Source organism: Hyperolius riggenbachi, chromosome 4, assembly GCF_040937935.1.
Source record: "Hyperolius riggenbachi isolate aHypRig1 chromosome 4, aHypRig1.pri, whole genome shotgun sequence".
NCBI classification, from domain to species: Eukaryota; Metazoa; Chordata; class Amphibia; order Anura; family Hyperoliidae; genus Hyperolius; species Hyperolius riggenbachi.
Genome location: NC_090649.1, coordinates 487,100,800 through 487,117,159, shown reverse-complemented (window position 1 = coordinate 487,117,159; position 16,360 = coordinate 487,100,800). Strand labels below are relative to the sequence as shown.

At 45.1% G+C, this 16,360-nt stretch overlaps 1 protein-coding gene across 1 annotated transcript in view; it reads right to left on the bottom strand.

Moving 5' to 3' along the window:
• The window catches only part of PLEKHH2 (pleckstrin homology, MyTH4 and FERM domain containing H2), a 229,527-nt gene that overhangs the window by 130,976 nt on the left and 82,191 nt on the right, over positions 1-16,360 (bottom strand). Inside the window, exon 3 of the mRNA XM_068279711.1 lies at positions 3,101-3,163. Coding sequence (XP_068135812.1) covers positions 3,101-3,163 — 63 coding nt within the window. The remainder of the gene's footprint in view (positions 1-3,100; positions 3,164-16,360) is intronic.

Sequence of the window (16,360 nt, the reverse complement as noted above, 5' to 3'; positions counted from 1 at the left end):
CGTACTAGAAAAAGTGAGGCTGCAGCGCATCATCAGCAGAAAGAATAAATGGCTGCAGCTTACCTTACCTGCAGGATCTTTACTCTAGCACATACAGTGGTTTGCAAAAGTATTTGACCCCTTTGAAGGTTTCCACATTTTGTCACATTACTGCCACAAACATGAATCAATTTTATTGGAATTCCACGTGAAAGACCAACACAAAGTTGTGCACACGTGAGAAGTGGAATGAAAATCATACAGGATTCCAAACATTAAAAGAAATAAATAACTGCAAAGTGGGGTGTGCGTAATTATTCGGCCCCCTGAGTCAATACTTTGTAGAACCACCTTTTGCTGCAATTACAGCTGCCAGTCTTTTAGGGTATATCTCTACCAGCTTTGCACATCTAGAGACTGAAATCCTTGCCCATTCTTCTTTGCAAAACAGCTCCAGCTCAGTCAGATTAGATGGACAGTGTTTGTGAACAGCAGTTTTCAGATCTTGCCACAGATTCTCGATTTGATTTAGATCTGGACTTTGACTGGGCCATTCTAACACATGGATATGTTTTGTTTTAAACCATTCCATTGTTGCCCTGGCTTTATGTTTAGGGTCATTGTCCTGCTGGAAGGTGAACCTCTGCCCCAGTCTCAAGTCTTTTGCAGACTCCAAGAGGTTTTCTTCCAAGTTGCCCTGTATTTGGCTTCATACATCTTCCCATCAACTCTGACCAGCTTCCCTGTCCCTGCTGAAGAGAAGCACCCCCAGAGCATGATGCTGCCACCACCATATTTGACAGTGGGGATGGTGTGTTCAGAGTGATGTGCAGTGTTAGTTTTCTGCCACACATAGCGTTTTGCATTTTGGCCAAAAAGTTCAATTTTGGTCTTATCTAACCAGAGCGCCTTCTTCCACATGTTTGCTGTGTCCCCCACATGGCTTGTGGCAAACTGCAAACGGGACTTCTTATGCTTTTCTGTTAACAATGGCTTTCTTCTTGCCACTCTTCCATAAAGGCCAACTTTGTGCAGTGCACGACTAATAGTTGTCCTATGGAAAGAGTCTCCCACCTGAGCTGTAGATCTCTGCAGCTCGTCCAGAGTCACCATGGGCCTCTTGACTGCATTTCTGATCAGCGCTCTCCTTGTTCGACCTGTGAGTTTAGGTGGACGGCCTTGTCTTGGTAAGGTTACGGTTGTGCCATACTCCTTCCATTTCTGAATTATTGCTTCAACAGTGCTCCGTGAGATGTTTCAAGGCTTTGGAAATCTTTTTGTAGCCTAAGCCTGCTTTAAATTTCTCAATAACTTTATCCCTGACCTGTCTGGTGTGTTCTTTGGACTTCACGGTGTTGTTGCTCCCAATATTCTCTTAGAAAACCTCTGAGGCACTCACAGAGCAGCTGTATTTGTACTGACATTAGATTACACACAGGTGCACTCTATTTACTCATTAGCACTCATCAGGCAATGTCTATGGGCAAATGACTGCACTCAGACCAAAGGGGGCTGAATAATTATGCACACCCCACTTTGCTGTTATTTATTTGTAAAAAATGTTTGGAATCATGTATGATTTTTGTTCCACTTCTCACGTGTACACGACTTTGTATTGGTCTTTTATGTGGAATTCCAATAAAATGTATTCATGTTTGTGGCAGCAATATGACAAAATGTGGAAAACTTCAAGGGGGTCGAATACTTTTGCAAACCACTGTACATGTCAAACTCCAGCCTGCGGACCAAATTTGGCCCTCAGAGCCAATAAATTTGGCCCTCAAGTTGTTTCCCCACTTTGCATTATGTTTGGCTCACTCGATCACCAGGGAAGCAATATTGGAGGTGAAGCCCTAGAACACCAGGAAAGCCATATGGGGAAGGTAAGGGGAAAGCACTAAACACTAGGGAACTGTATAGGGGGGGGGGGGTGTCTCTAGACACGAGGGAATTGTATAGGGGAGGGAGGACCACTAGACACCAGAGAGCTTTATAAGGGAGTAAGGTGGCCAGTAGACGTTGAGGTTGTCCTGCGACTAGGCCCCAGTGTACAATTTTGGCCCGCGACTAGATCCCAGTGTAAAATTTTGTCCCACTTTGTATTTGAGTCTGACATCCCTGCTCTAGCAGGTGCAGAAAGAGAGCGACCAAGATTGCCTCTGACCCCTCTCACCCAGCTCACTCCATCTTCCAGCGCATGCCTTCAGGAGTAAGACAAAATCTTCCAGACACAGGAAGAGCTTCTTGCCTCAGGCGTAAGCCATGCTTAATGCAGAACGTAGCGTGAGCTGCTGGGACTGGAAAGCATTCAGCACAGAACTGAAAATGAACACTTCTCACCCTGTTCACTGCCACTAGAACTTACAAACTGCCCTTGACTTGAAATATATATACTGTCTGTCCTTTTATTGTTTTGTTTGTGTCTGTTAAAGGGGTTCTGTGGAGTCCTACAATAAACATAAACAAACACTTACCTGGGGCTTCTATCGGCCCCCTGTAGCTGTAATGTCCCGCACTGTCCTCCTCCGATCACTCGTTCCCTGCTGCCGTTCCCGGTCTAATTACGCGCCACATGTCTGCGGGGCCGTGGCCGCGCAAGTGTGCGCTCCCGCTCACATCTACAGGAGCTTACTGCGCAGGTGCAGTACAAGAAAACCTCGTACTGTGCCTGCGCAGTAAGCTCCCGGAGACGCGAACGGGAGCACACATTCTTCTTCTTGTTAGACGAATAATTGCCCGATGCCGGCAGCGGGGAACGAGTGATCGGAAGAGGACGGCGTGGGACATAACAGCTGCAGGGGGGCGATAGAAGCCCCAGGTAAGTGTCTGTTTATGTTTATTGCAGGACTCCACAGAACCCCTTTAAAAGTCAAATTCCTTGTAAGTGCAAACTTACTTGGCCAAATAGATTGATTCTAATGTGCTACAGCATCATTTATTCTAATGCACTGGTAACACAAACCTGCAGCTAGCGTATTGTTTGACAACACTGCGGTATAAGTGCGCATTTCCCTTATTGTGTTTGTTTGCAGCGCACATCACAGCTTCGAGTGGGCCGATCAGCATTGTGCCGTGTAATTGTTCAGTAATCAGCTGACACATAGAAGTTGCTCACAGTTACCTGCTCGTAGGCCTGCTCCGCTCGCCGGTTTGCGTCAATCACTTGGCGTTCCAGCTGCTGCATCTGCACAGAGAGAAACAGGCGATGATTATTCCGTGATTAAGCACACAATCACACTTTGAAGTTCTGCTAATGAGGGGTGACACTATCAATAGGCTTCTAATTGTGATGAAAGCCTCTGTGTTAGGGGGCCACGCATGAGCGGTTATAAAGAATGACAAGCTGTAGTTCAAATATGCCCAGGAACTGAAGCCTTTATCCCAAGCGTAGGGGGCAGAATAATGCTAGGACAAGGCAGGGGTGTTACTCCGCTCAACAGCTAGGGGGCGCCTGCAGCCTAACAGATGCACTTCTGTATCCTTTTTTAGTTTGTTTCTATTTAGTTTTCCTCATTAGGTTTAGTTCCAAAATAAAATGCCCTCAAACATTTTTTTTTATTATATTTTACTCAGTAAAATATGAAATAATACAAGTGAATGTTTTCTGTCTTTAGAGCGCCGTCTGCTGGTATAATGGTGAAATTAGGAACTAGAACAGATTTCTGTTTTTACAAAATGCAAAGAAAAAGCTTTAGGGCTCGTTTCCACTAGTGCAGCGTGCGTCTCATAGACGCACGCCGGCACTGAGCGGGTGGGCGGGATCGCAGGCGAATCCCATGAGCCGTGCCATGCATGGCTATGGGAATCGCAGCCTCCGCCGCTAATTCTGTAGGGGGTTCCGGGCGAATCGTTACTGCAAGCGATTCGGCCGGCGGCGCTGTTATCCCCTATGGCAGAGTTTCCCCGCGCGATTTGCCTGCGGGGAAACTGCGGATTCGCGGCCGTTTCCGCGATAGTGGAAACGGGCCCTTATTTTATTTATTTATATTTCTATACCCCATTAATATTAGTTCCAATTCATTGTTAAGGGATAAACTTGAACCTATTATACCTGGGGGAAAAAAAAGAATAATAATTACATCACAAACTTTCATTTTTATTACAAAGCTTAAATATTAAAGATGAGATAGATCTTAAAAAACAGATTATTCATTTCAACAACAATCATAGTTGTGTGTTAAAAATCACTAAATGGTCTCTATATATAGCATACATTATTATTGTGTATTTACAGAGCAGTGACATCTTCTCCAGAACATTACAGAGTACATAGTCATATCACTGACTGTCCTCAGAGGAGCTCACACTCTAATCCTACCATAGTCACAGCCTAATGCCCTACCATATTATTATTATTATTATTATTATTATTATGTATTTATATAGCACTGCCATCTCCTGCAGCACTTTACAGAGTACATAGTCGTGTCACTGACTGTCCTCAGAGGAGCTCATAATCTAATCCCACCATAGTCATAGTGTAATGTCCTACCATATTATTATTATGTATTTATATAGCACTGACATCTTCTGCAGCACATTACAGAGTACATAGTCATGTCACTGACTGTCCTCAGAGGAGCTCACAATCGAATCCTACCATAGTCATAGTCTAATGTCCTACCATATTATTATTATGTATTTATATAGCACTGACATCTCCTGCAGCACATTACAGAGTACATAGTCATGTCACTGACTGTCCTCGGAGGAGCTCACAATCTAATCCTACCATAGTCATAGTGTAATGTCCTACCATATTATTATTATGTATTTATATAGCACTGACATCTCCTGCAGCACTTTACAGAGTACATAGTCATGTCACTGACTGTCCTCAGAGGAGCTCACACTCTAATCCTACCATTGTCCTAGTCTAATGTCCTACCATATTATTATTATGTATTTATATAGCACTGACATCTCCTGCAGCACTTTGCAGAGTACATAGTCATGTCACTGATTGTCCTCAGAGGAAGGCCCAGTGCACACCAAAAACCAGTAGCAGATCTGAAAAACGCTGGAGGTTTTTGAAGCAGATTTCAGAGCGATTCTAGGCATGTTTTCTACACATGCCTAGTGTTTTTCTGAGCGGTTTTCCACTTTCCTATACTTTAACATTGAGGCAGAAACGCCTCAGAAATCTAAAAAATGCTGCAGCCCCCGAGTTTGCGTTTATGGAAAAAACGAGCTGCTCTGGTGTGCACCATCCCATTCACTTTCATTAGCCAAGCGGTTTTCCCCCTGCAAGCGTTTTAAAAAAGCTCCAGAACCGCTCCGGTGTGCACCAGCTCGAACTTACAATCTAATCCTAACATAGTCATATGCCCACTGCCCAGTCATATCCCTCCTCTTGTTTCCCCTCATTCCCTTTAGATTGTAAGCTCGCAAGGGCAGAGCTCTCTCCCTCTTTTGTGTCTTGGAAATCATTATACATTTTATGCATCATGTTACTTTTATCACTGTCATTAGCAATTCTGTATTTTGTATTCTGTATGCTGTATCATTTGTTGTATTTTGTCACTAATTATGTATCTTGTATATTTGTTACGATTCATATTGTATCATCTCCTGCCTGCTGGTGGTGGTATTGAGTTGGACTGCCTTGGACTTCCACTATCCACCAGCAGGTGGTTTATCATCACATTTAAGGACTTGCAGTTCTTTGTATGGCCTGCAGAGGCCTCTAATGTGTCTCTGAGCAATTACCACCAGATGCTTCCTATTACATGGACTATATAAGTCTGCCTCTTCCTGCAAGTCATGGCCAGAACTTCCTTGTTACAGGTCTGAGTCTCTGGTCACCCCTGTTCCTGATACCTGGTTTCTTGTACCCTGCCCTGTGATCTGATTATCTGCTACTGAACCTCTGCTTGTCCTGACTCTGCTTATGCTTACTCCTCTGTACCTTGTATGTATCTGATTACCTGTTGCTGACTTTATTCTGTTTTGACCTGTCTTTGCCTGCTCCTTTTGATACCGTGTTATTGTATATCATTGCTTGTACATATATATCTCGTGCACACCGTTTGTAAATAGATAGTTAGATAGTTAAGTGTTATATATATATATTTTGTCACTGCTTCCCGGGTTATTTGTGTATATATTGTGTGCTGTGCATATGTGGTATGGTATTTGCATTATGCTTGCATGTATGCTTGCATTATTGCATTCGCAATAAAACATTATTTTTGCACCTTAATTCCTGGTTCCAGTGTCTGTATGCTGCAAACTGTGGTCAAACCCTGTTTCTTCGTTCAGGCCCCTGACAATATTAGTGTACACCATTGTCTGTATTATGTACCCCCTGTTTGTTTCTTACTTTGTACAGCGCCACGGAATATGTTGGCGCTTTATAAATCAATAATAATAATAATTGTAATCTCGGGCCATTTTTTGGGTGTTGTGGGAAGAAACTGGAGTGCCTGGAGAAAACCCACAAGGATGCAGGGAGAACATAGAAGCTTCATGCAGAAGGAGCAGTGAGGTTCAGAGACACCCCCCCCCCAACCCCCAGAAAGGCTGCCTTCTTGCATGTTAATGTAATATCCTGCTGTTATCAGAATTTATGTCATTTTTTAGATTGTCTATTTTTATAACTTGCACAGGAAGCTCTCTCATGTCTTATCGCCTGCACTCAGAGATAAAAGAACAATCTGCCTCAGGAAGATCTCAGGCCTGTGCCTCGCACTGCACAGCTCAGTGACTGATAAGCAGGAGGAAATAAAACTAAAACCTATTAACCCTTGACCTAGGCTGATTTTTCTAAGTATTGCATATTCTGTTTTCCTCTGTATTCCGCAATGTGACAACATGTATTGTCAATATAACAATAAAGTTTTGGTCAATGAAAAACAAAATCTATTAAAGCTGACCTGAACTCAGAACTTCCTCTCTGATCTAAAAGATAAAAATAATAATTTGAACATTTGTATAGCACTTTTCTCCTGTTGGACTCAAAGCGCTCAAGAGCTGCAGCCAGAGCAGGGACCAGGTCCTCCAGCACCCAAGGCTGAGACACTAAAGTGCGCCCCTCCATCCCTCCCACCCCAGCCGTCACACACAGATTGCTATTAGACTAAGAGGGCCACAGGGCCCACAACCTCCCCAACACCTTAATATCTAGTTATCTGGCTTGCAGTCACTGCTATGTATCCCCTTTTCTTATTTCTCTCTGCTTCAAACACAATTAGGAATGACAGCTGAATGAATTCTGCGCCCCCTCCTACACTGCGCCCTGAGGCTGGAGCCTCTCCAGCCTATGCCTCGGCCCGGCCCTGGCTGCAGCAACTAAGAAGATACCCTGCAGTGTTAGGGAGTCTTAGTCCATGGACTTCTAAGGGCCCGTTTCCACTATCGCGAATCCGCATGCGGGCAACGCATGCGGATTCGCACAGTCAGTACAAGTGGATGGGACTGTTTCCACTTGTGCGTTTCCCCGCACGTTTTTCTGTGCAGAAAAAATCTGCAGGGTAGGGGCCTCAGAATTCGCCTGCGTGTGGAATGCAGGCGAATCGCACGCAATGTATTTAATAGGGAAATCGCATGCGTTTTCCCCATGCGTTTTTTGCCGCGATTTCGCATGCGATTTCGCATAGGTACCCATGTTAATTCACACAGGCAGTGACATGGTTAAAATCGCATACAGCCTTACCTATGCGAAATCGCGGCAAAAAACGCATGCGGAATCGCACCCGCATGCGATTTGCCTGCGGTGATTCGCCGGCGATTTCGTAACGCTATAGTGGAAACGGGCCCTTACTTAGTAGGTAACTGACTGTAGCCAGGACTCAAACCCTGGTCTCCCATGTCAAAGGCAGAGCCCTTAACCAGTAAACTATCCAGCCACTACAAGATAAGCAACAGCATAATAACCTTTAAAGAAGAACATTTGTTACAGCTGATACAAATCCTGCAATAAATCTGCAGTGTGTCTACTTCCTGCTTTCATGGAAGCAGGCATAGGGTTAACATCCCGTGTTTACCAACTAGCTGCTCTGCCATGGCAGCCAGCTGACACAGCTGCAAGATAAATTACAAGTTGTGATTAGTCACATATAAGTGTAAATTAGACAGGCTAAACTCTATAAATACATACAGGGTGCATTTCTATATGTTTTCCTTCTGTCCTGAGCAAGTCACTTTAACCCCTTTAGCCATTTTTTAAAGGGGCACTATGGCGAAAAATTTTAAAATATGTACAAATATAGACAAATAAGAAGGACGTTTCTTCCAGAGTAAAATGAGCCATACATTACTTTTCTCCTATGTTGCTGTCACTTACAGTAGGCAGTACAAATCTGACGGAAGCAACAGGTTTTGGACTAGTCCATCTCTTCATAGGGGATTCTCAGCAAGGCTTTTATTCTTTATAAAGATATTCCCTAAAAAGGATTTTAACAATGATGCTGGCCAGCTTCCCTGCTCGCTACACAGTTTTTTGGCAGTTGGACAGAGCAACTGCCATTTACTAAGTGCTTTTGAAAATAAATAAATCCCTGAGAATCCTCTCATGAAGAGATGGACTAGTCCAAAACCTGTTGCTTCTGTCAGATTTCTACTACCTACTGTAAGTGACAGCAGCATAGGAGTAGAGTAATTTATGGTTCATTTTACTCTGGAAAAAACACACTTCTTATTTGTTAATGTTTGCACATATTTAAAATTTTTGCCATAGTGCCCCTTTAATAAAAAGAACAGTGTGGCTGATCTATTAGAGCGAAGTGGAAATTTTGACTAGTTTCCCTTTCTGACCTCACCCTACGATTACAAATAGATCTGAGATTCCGATTACAGCCACTTCAGATTGCTATCTGTAATGTCACGTTTGAGTCAGAATGACCGTTAATTCCTCGTTGTTATTCCATTTACCATATGGCCCAGGATATATAATATATAAGCCTCTTTTCCACTATCTGGCAGACAGCGCTGCCTCGGTCTCCACCATCCAACCGTGCTTTGGGAGTTTCTGGGAAAGGATGATTCAACAGTGGAGCAACGCGAATCACACATTAAACAGATTATTAGCAGTTAGGGCTCGCCAAAGAACGCAGCTACTCAGATGTGGTCGGCTGACACAGGAGCTGCTGGACCAAAGTATGCAGCACAATCCTGTGAATGAGCACGATAAACGCACAGGTCAGAGGAACCTAAAAACTGCTGAAATCCGAGGCTGAGTGTGAGGAGCAGTCACTGGTGCAAAAAAACCTGGAGCAGAAGGGGAGGAGGGGTTCTGATTGGACATTCTCAGCTTTTGGTCCACCTTAAAGTGGATGCGAGATAAACTTTTACTCATTGCATAATTGTGATCCTTTCATATAGTTTATAGGGCATTCCTCAAGCCAAATACTTTTTTTTTGTTTTGTTTTAATACTCTAATTCCCTAAAAAATAAACAAGCCTCGACCACAGCTTCTCCAGAGAGCCTTGGCACTGTAGCAAGGGCTTATGGGAGCTCAGTCTGGGCAGGAGGAGGAGGTTACTAGCCAGAGATTTCAGAGGCAGAGGGGAGGAAGAGAAGGGACTGAATTTACATACAGGCAAGCTGATAGCATCTCCAGCCCTCAGCCTGTGACATTGTAACAGAACATGGCTGCCCTCATTGTATCACAGGAATAAATAATCATAAACTATTGAAGCTGTTTGAAGCCAGATTTGCTGTGTAAACTATTTAAACTTTAGATAAGATATATAGACAAGTTACTTGTTATAGTTAGTTTTTAATCTCGGATCTGCTTTAACACATACCTATAATGTAACTGACCTTGCAGTGGGTTTGTAAAATCAAATGAAAAATAGCTTTGTTGGCATGACCAAGATACGTACAGGCATTGCCAAAGCAAGGAGAAATGGGGTGAGTCCTGGGGGTTGAGGGTGGGATAGCAGTATAATAGGTAAGCAGTCTGTGGGCATTTTTAGGTTTGCATTTCATTTGTGCTCCTCTCAGTCTGTGGCATGCTGTGACATAGTGTGCAGCGATTGTCACTGTGGATTCCGCCTCTCAGTCTGTGGCATGCTGTGATGTAGTGTGCAGTGATTGTCACAGTGGGTTCCTCCTCTCAGTCTGCAGCATGATGTGACCTAGTGTACAGCAATTGTCACTGTGGATTCCTCTTCTCAGTCTGTCTCACCCTGTGATGTAGTGTGCAGCGATTGTCACTATGGATTCCTCCTCTCAGTCTGTGGCATACTGTGACATAGTGTGCAGTGATTGTCACTGTGGATTGCTCCTCTCAGTCTGTGGCATGCTGTGACATAGTGTGCAGTGATTGTCACTGTGGATTCCTCCTCTGTCTGTGGTATTCTGTGACATAAAGTGCAGTGATTGTCACTGTGGATTCCTCCTCTCAGTCTGTGGCATGCTGTGACATAGTGTACAGCAATTGTCAGTGTGGATTCCGCCTCTCAGTCTGTGGCATACTGTGACATAGTGTGCAGTGATTGTCACTGTGGATTCCTCCTCTTATTCTGTGGCATGCTGTGACATAGTGTGCAGTGATTGTCACTGTGGATTCCTCCTCTCATTCTGTGGCATGCTTTGACATAGTGTACAGCAATTGTCACTGTGATTCCTCCTCACAGTCTGTGGCATGCTGTTACATGGGGCTTGATTCACTAAACCGTGATAACTCATATCATGGCCGTGCTAGAGTTTCCAGGCACGTTTTTGTGAATTTTTGCACGCGCAATTACGAATTTTCGTGCACGATTGCTCGCAAAAATACCGCAATTGCACATGAAAACTCGCGATTGCGTGCGAAAAATGCCAGCGTGGTCGTGATATGAGTTACCACGGTTTAGTGAATCAAGCCCATAGTGTGCAGCGATTGTCACTGTGGATTCCTTCTCTCAGTCTGTGGCATGCTGTGACATAGTGTGCAGTGATTGTCACTGTGGATTCCTTCTCTCAGTCTGTGGCATGCTGTGACATAGTGTGCAGTGATTGTCACTGTGGATTCCTCCTCTCAGTCTGTGGTATGCTGTGACATAAAGTGCAGTGATTGTCACTGTGGATTCCTCCTCTCAGTCTGTGGCATGCTGTGATGTAGTGTGCAGCGATTGTCACTGTGGATTCCGCCTCTCAGTCTGTGGCATGCTGTGATGTAGTGTGCAGCGATTGTCACTGTGGATTCCGCCTCTCAGTCTGTGGCATACTGTGACATAGTGTGCAGCGATTGTCACTGTGGATTCCTTCTCTCAGTCTGTGGCATGCTGTGACATAGTGTGCAGTGATTGTCACTGTGGATTCCTTCTCTCAGTCTGTGGCATGCTGTGACATAGTGTGCAGCGATTATCACTGTGGATTCCTTCTCTCAATCTGTGGCATGCTGTGACATAGTGTGCAGTGATTGTCCCTGTGGATTCCTTCTCTCAGTCTGTGGCATGCTGTGATGTAGTGTGCAGTGATTGTCACTGTGGATTCCTTCTCTGTCTGTGGCATGCTGTGACATAGTGTGCAGTGATTGTCACTGTGGATTCCTCCTCTCAGTCTGTGGCATGCTGTGACATAGTGTGCAGTGATTGTCACTGTGGATTCCTCCTCTCAGTCTGTGGCATGCTGTGATGTAGTGTGCAGCCATTGTCACTGTGGATTCCTCCTCTCAGTCTGTGGCATGCTGTGACATAGTGTGCAGTGATTGTCACTGTGGATTCCTCCTCTCAGTGTGTGGCATGCTGTGACAGTGTGCAGTGATTGTCGCTATGGATTCCTCCATTCCCAGTAGAATGTACAGTTTTCTCTCATCCTCTATTGCCTGAAAGTCTGGAAATACATATAGTATGCACAGAGGGCGATACTGGTTGCTTGGCATTTGGAAACAGACTTTATTTCCCACATTGAAATACTGTTCACAGACAGGAAACTGTCAGGACCATGGTCATGACATCACCCTGTGGGAGGGGTTTCACCACGATATCAGCCTTACAGACCCCTTGATGATCTATTAGAGGAAAGGTAAAGATTTCTTGTGGGAAAGGAGGTATCAGCTGCTGATTGGGATGAAGTTCAATCCTTGGTCCTCTTTAATGACAGCCGTTTACATTTTGCCACGGCTAGGATGTGGCTGCTTTTGCCCCGCCCCTTACTGTTCTCTCCCTGTGGTATAAGCCACGGTCACCGCCACGCACAGGTAGCAATATCGAGGCCTTACAAGCAGGCACATTCTGACATAAATATTATCATCACCCTATCGGCGTTCTCACCAACCTTCTGCCAATTCTGGGGTATATTTTCCTCTGACTGCCGCGGCCGCAACTAAGGGGGTTGGCTGCTCTTCCATGGAAACTTCTTCATAATATTTGCAACTGTTGTCACAGGAACATCGGGCTGCTTGAAAATGGTCTCATAGGCTTCGCCTTCAGCTTGCTATTCTAGACCATTCTTTACAGTACAATCTCCTCAGGCAACTCTTTACTTTGCTTTCTCTCGTTTATGTCCAGTATGGGGCACACAATGATAGCAGCCAGCCAGATAGTTAAGGGGTGGGCAAACTTTGTAAGGATCGGGTCACAATCCTCTCTCAAAGGCCAGACAAAAAGTGTTAAAGGGGCACTATCGCAAAAAAAATTGTAAAATTTAAAATATGTGTGAACATAGACAAATAAGAAGTACGTATTTCCAGAGTAAAATGAGCCATAAATGACTTTTCTCTGTCAGAGGTGCCAAGTGTATCCTGAACTGAATACTGTTGTGTACTCCTAATTTTATTGCCTGAGGAAGTGGGTTTTTTCGCCTGCGAAACGCGTTGCAGCCCCTTTGGAGTGTACCAATAAATCCGTTTGCTTGAATATAGGCAGTTTCCAGTGTCTGCTTTTAGGAGGTAAGCCCACCACTGCCTCCCAAGCATCTTTTACACTTTTATTACAGTGATTTTACTCTTTTGGCACCTCTGTTCTTTCTATACTGCACAAATATCCACACTTGGTGGAGGGGGATCCTCCCTTCTTTCTGTCTACAGAGAGCGACTTCTTAATCCTGAGTGGAGTCAGGTCTAATCTCCTCACCTGCCTATACAGTGGTTGCCTGGAGGTAACCCCGGTTTGTGAGTATATATATTGTACTCTATTCATGTATTATTATTATTTAGTATTTTTATAGCGCAGACATATTACGCAGCGCTGTACAGTGTATATATATATTGTCTTGTCACTAACTGTCCCTCAAAGGAGCTCACAATCTAATCCCTACCATTGCCATATGTCAATATTATGTAGTGTAAGTACTGTAGTCTAGGGCCAATTTTAGAGGGAGCCAATTAGCTTATCCGTATGTTTTTGGAATGTGGGAGGAAACCGGAGTGCCCGGAGGAAACCCACGCAGACACGGAGAGAACATACAAACTCTTTGCAGATAGTGCCCTGGCTGGGATTCGAACCAGGGACCCAGCGCTGCAAGGCGAGAGAGCTAACCACTACGCCACCGTGCTGCTGTATCCATCCATTACAGTAATTACTACACTATATTGGGCTCTCGGTCTCTCATTCTCTCTATAGGAGAAAAGTAATTTATGGCTCATTTTACTCTGGAAAAAACGTACTTCTTATTTGTTTTTGTTTGCACATATTTCAAATTTTACAATTTTGTTTGCCATAGTACCCCTTATTTCCTTTTAAACCATACTAGTTGCCTGCCAGTCCTGCTGATCTATTTGGCTGCAGTAGTGAACTGAATTACACCAGAAACAAGCATGCAGCTAATCTGTCAGTTCTGTCGCTATTGTCAGAAACCCCCGACCTGCTGCATGCTTGTTCAGGGTCTATGGTTGAAAGTATTAGAGGTAGAAGACCAGCAGGATAGCCAGGCAACTGGTATTGCTTAAAGAGAACCCGAGGTGTTTTAAGAATGCTATTTAGGACACAGAGGCTGGTTGTGCATACTATCACCAGCCTCTGTTACTATACTGCACCCCCCCAGGGCCCCCCTGTGCTCTGCTGTCCCCTCTCCCTCAAAAAAACGCCGTGCTAGCGACACTCAGGGTCTCACTAGCAGGTTGTTTATATCCAGGCTGTCATTTACCGCCGCTCCTGCGTGCGTCCCTTCCCTCCCTGTCTCTGTAAGCTGATTGGAGGTAAGGGTCGCAGGCGGGGGAGCGGCGGTAAATGACAGCCTAGATGTAAACAGCCTGCTAGCGACACGCTGCATGTTGCTAGCACAGCAGGGTTTTTTTTTGGGGGGGGGGGGGGGGGGGGCAGCAGAGCGCAGGGGGGGCCTGGGGGGCACGATACAGTAACAGAGGCTGGTCATTGTATGCATAACCAGCCTCTGTGTCCTCATTGCATTCATAGAACCCACCTCGGGTTCTCTTTAAAAGGAAATAAATATGGCAGCCTCCATATTATTCTCACCTCGGGTTCCCTTTAAGTAAAAAAAAAAAAAACCTAAAAATGCAGAACTGTCCCTAAAAATAGCACACCCAAGAGCTTGTTCACATGAGCTTCTGCTTAGCGTTTCATTCAAACGCTGTGTTTTTTTTTTTCAAGAATGCCAGCATTTAACAGCTTAGCTTTGAATGTTTTAAAGGGATACTGTAGGGGGGGTCGGGGGAAAATGAGTTGAACTTACCCGGGGCTTCTAATGGCCCCCCGCAGACATCCTGTGCCCGCGCAGCCACTCACCGAAGCTCCGGCTCCGCCTCCAGTTCACTTCTGGAATTTCTGACTTTAAAGTCAGAAAACCACTGCGCCTGCGTTGCCGTGTCCTCACTCCCGCTGATGTCACCAGGAGTGTACTGCGCATACACAGACCATACTGGGCCTGCCCTGTGCGCTCTTGGTGACATCAGCAGGATCGAGGACACGGCAACGCAGGCGCAGTGGTTTTCAGACTTTAAGTCTGAAGTTCCAGAAGTGAACCGGAGGCGGGGCCGGAGCATTGGGGAGTGGCTGCGCGGGCACAGGATGTCTGCTGGGGACCGTTAGAAGCCCCGGGTAAGTTAAACTCATTTTCCCCTGACCCCCCTACAGTATTCCTTTAATGGCTTTTGAAGGCTTTTAATGGCTTTCAGGAGAGCATTGCATTTTCTGGGCTTTTGCAGGAAGTATATGGAAAGGCTGGGCTTTTATGGGCTTTCAGTGGTTTTTGCTGTCTTTCAAACGCCTTCTAGAAGCTGCATGTTGCTTTGGAGATGAGACGAGACGCTGGGATCAACTGCTAGGCTTTCATGAAAGCCTGCAAAAACTTGTACTAAACGCTCCCATTCACTTGCATGGGAGGGCGGTAGATCCCTAAAAACGTTACTTTTAAAACGCTGCGTTTAATACCAGCAAAACGTCTGTGTGAAGTGAACCAGCCCTTATTAGTTGCAGTGTGTACATGTTACATGCACGGGGTATATTTAGCGAGTAGCAGTTTTATACTGAAGATCCAGCGAGGAAGGTGACTGCTGCATTCTTCTGAGGACACAATGAATGTCTCACTTGTGTGGAAATAACACCCAGCGGAGCTGAGCAAACACCAGAGAGCGGCTATGAAAGGGATCGCTTGTACCGCGCCGGCGCTGGGAACAGGTTGGCCGCCTCTGGCAGCTGTGCGCGGGGGTCACCTCCATTCTCACAACACATAAATCTCTGAAATGCAACGCCGCCTTCGCTGGAAGAGAAATCGCTGTGAGGTTCTGTGTATGAACGCCACACAGGCCGTACTGTAAAGAAACCGCCATGAATGGCCATTGATAAATATCGAAATCCTAATTCATAAATTGCGATCGCTGTGAAGAGTTTTTCCTATTCAGTCACAGAGGTTTACCTTGGACAGTTATGCGGGCATACATCTAACAATTTTGTCATCTGGTCGACCACCTGAATCAATAAATTTATCAAATCGGATGAAAATCAGTGCCGCAACAAGTGAGGGGTGTAACATACCTCACAACTTTTTGAGATAAGAAAGAGGGACACATTAACTTCTTCCCGACCTCCTCACGCCAATTGGCATAAAGTCCTGGGGGAGTGTTTTGCTGGGGATCGCGCGCGCCGATCAGTCTCCGTCATCAGTCTTCCCAGTGGCAATCGCCGCTAGGGACAGTTAGACCGCGAAACTGCCATCTATTTACATTGCACAGCGCTGCAATCTACGACAGTGCTGTACTGGGGACAGCTGTGTCACACGGCTGTCCCCTGGGGAGGCACAGAAGTGATCGCTGTCATAGGCTAATGCCTATGATAACCGATCGCTGTCATTGGCTGGCAGGAGGGAAGGAGGAATAAATAAAAAACAGGCATATTTATTTTTTAAAAATATATATATATATTAAAAAAAACAAAAACAAACAAACATCGCAGGAGCGATCAGAGCCCACCAACAGAAAGCTCTGTTGGTGGGCATAAAAGAGGGGGGAATCCATAGCTCCTAACTGTCCCTTTATCGGAGGGCCAGTCCCTTTTTG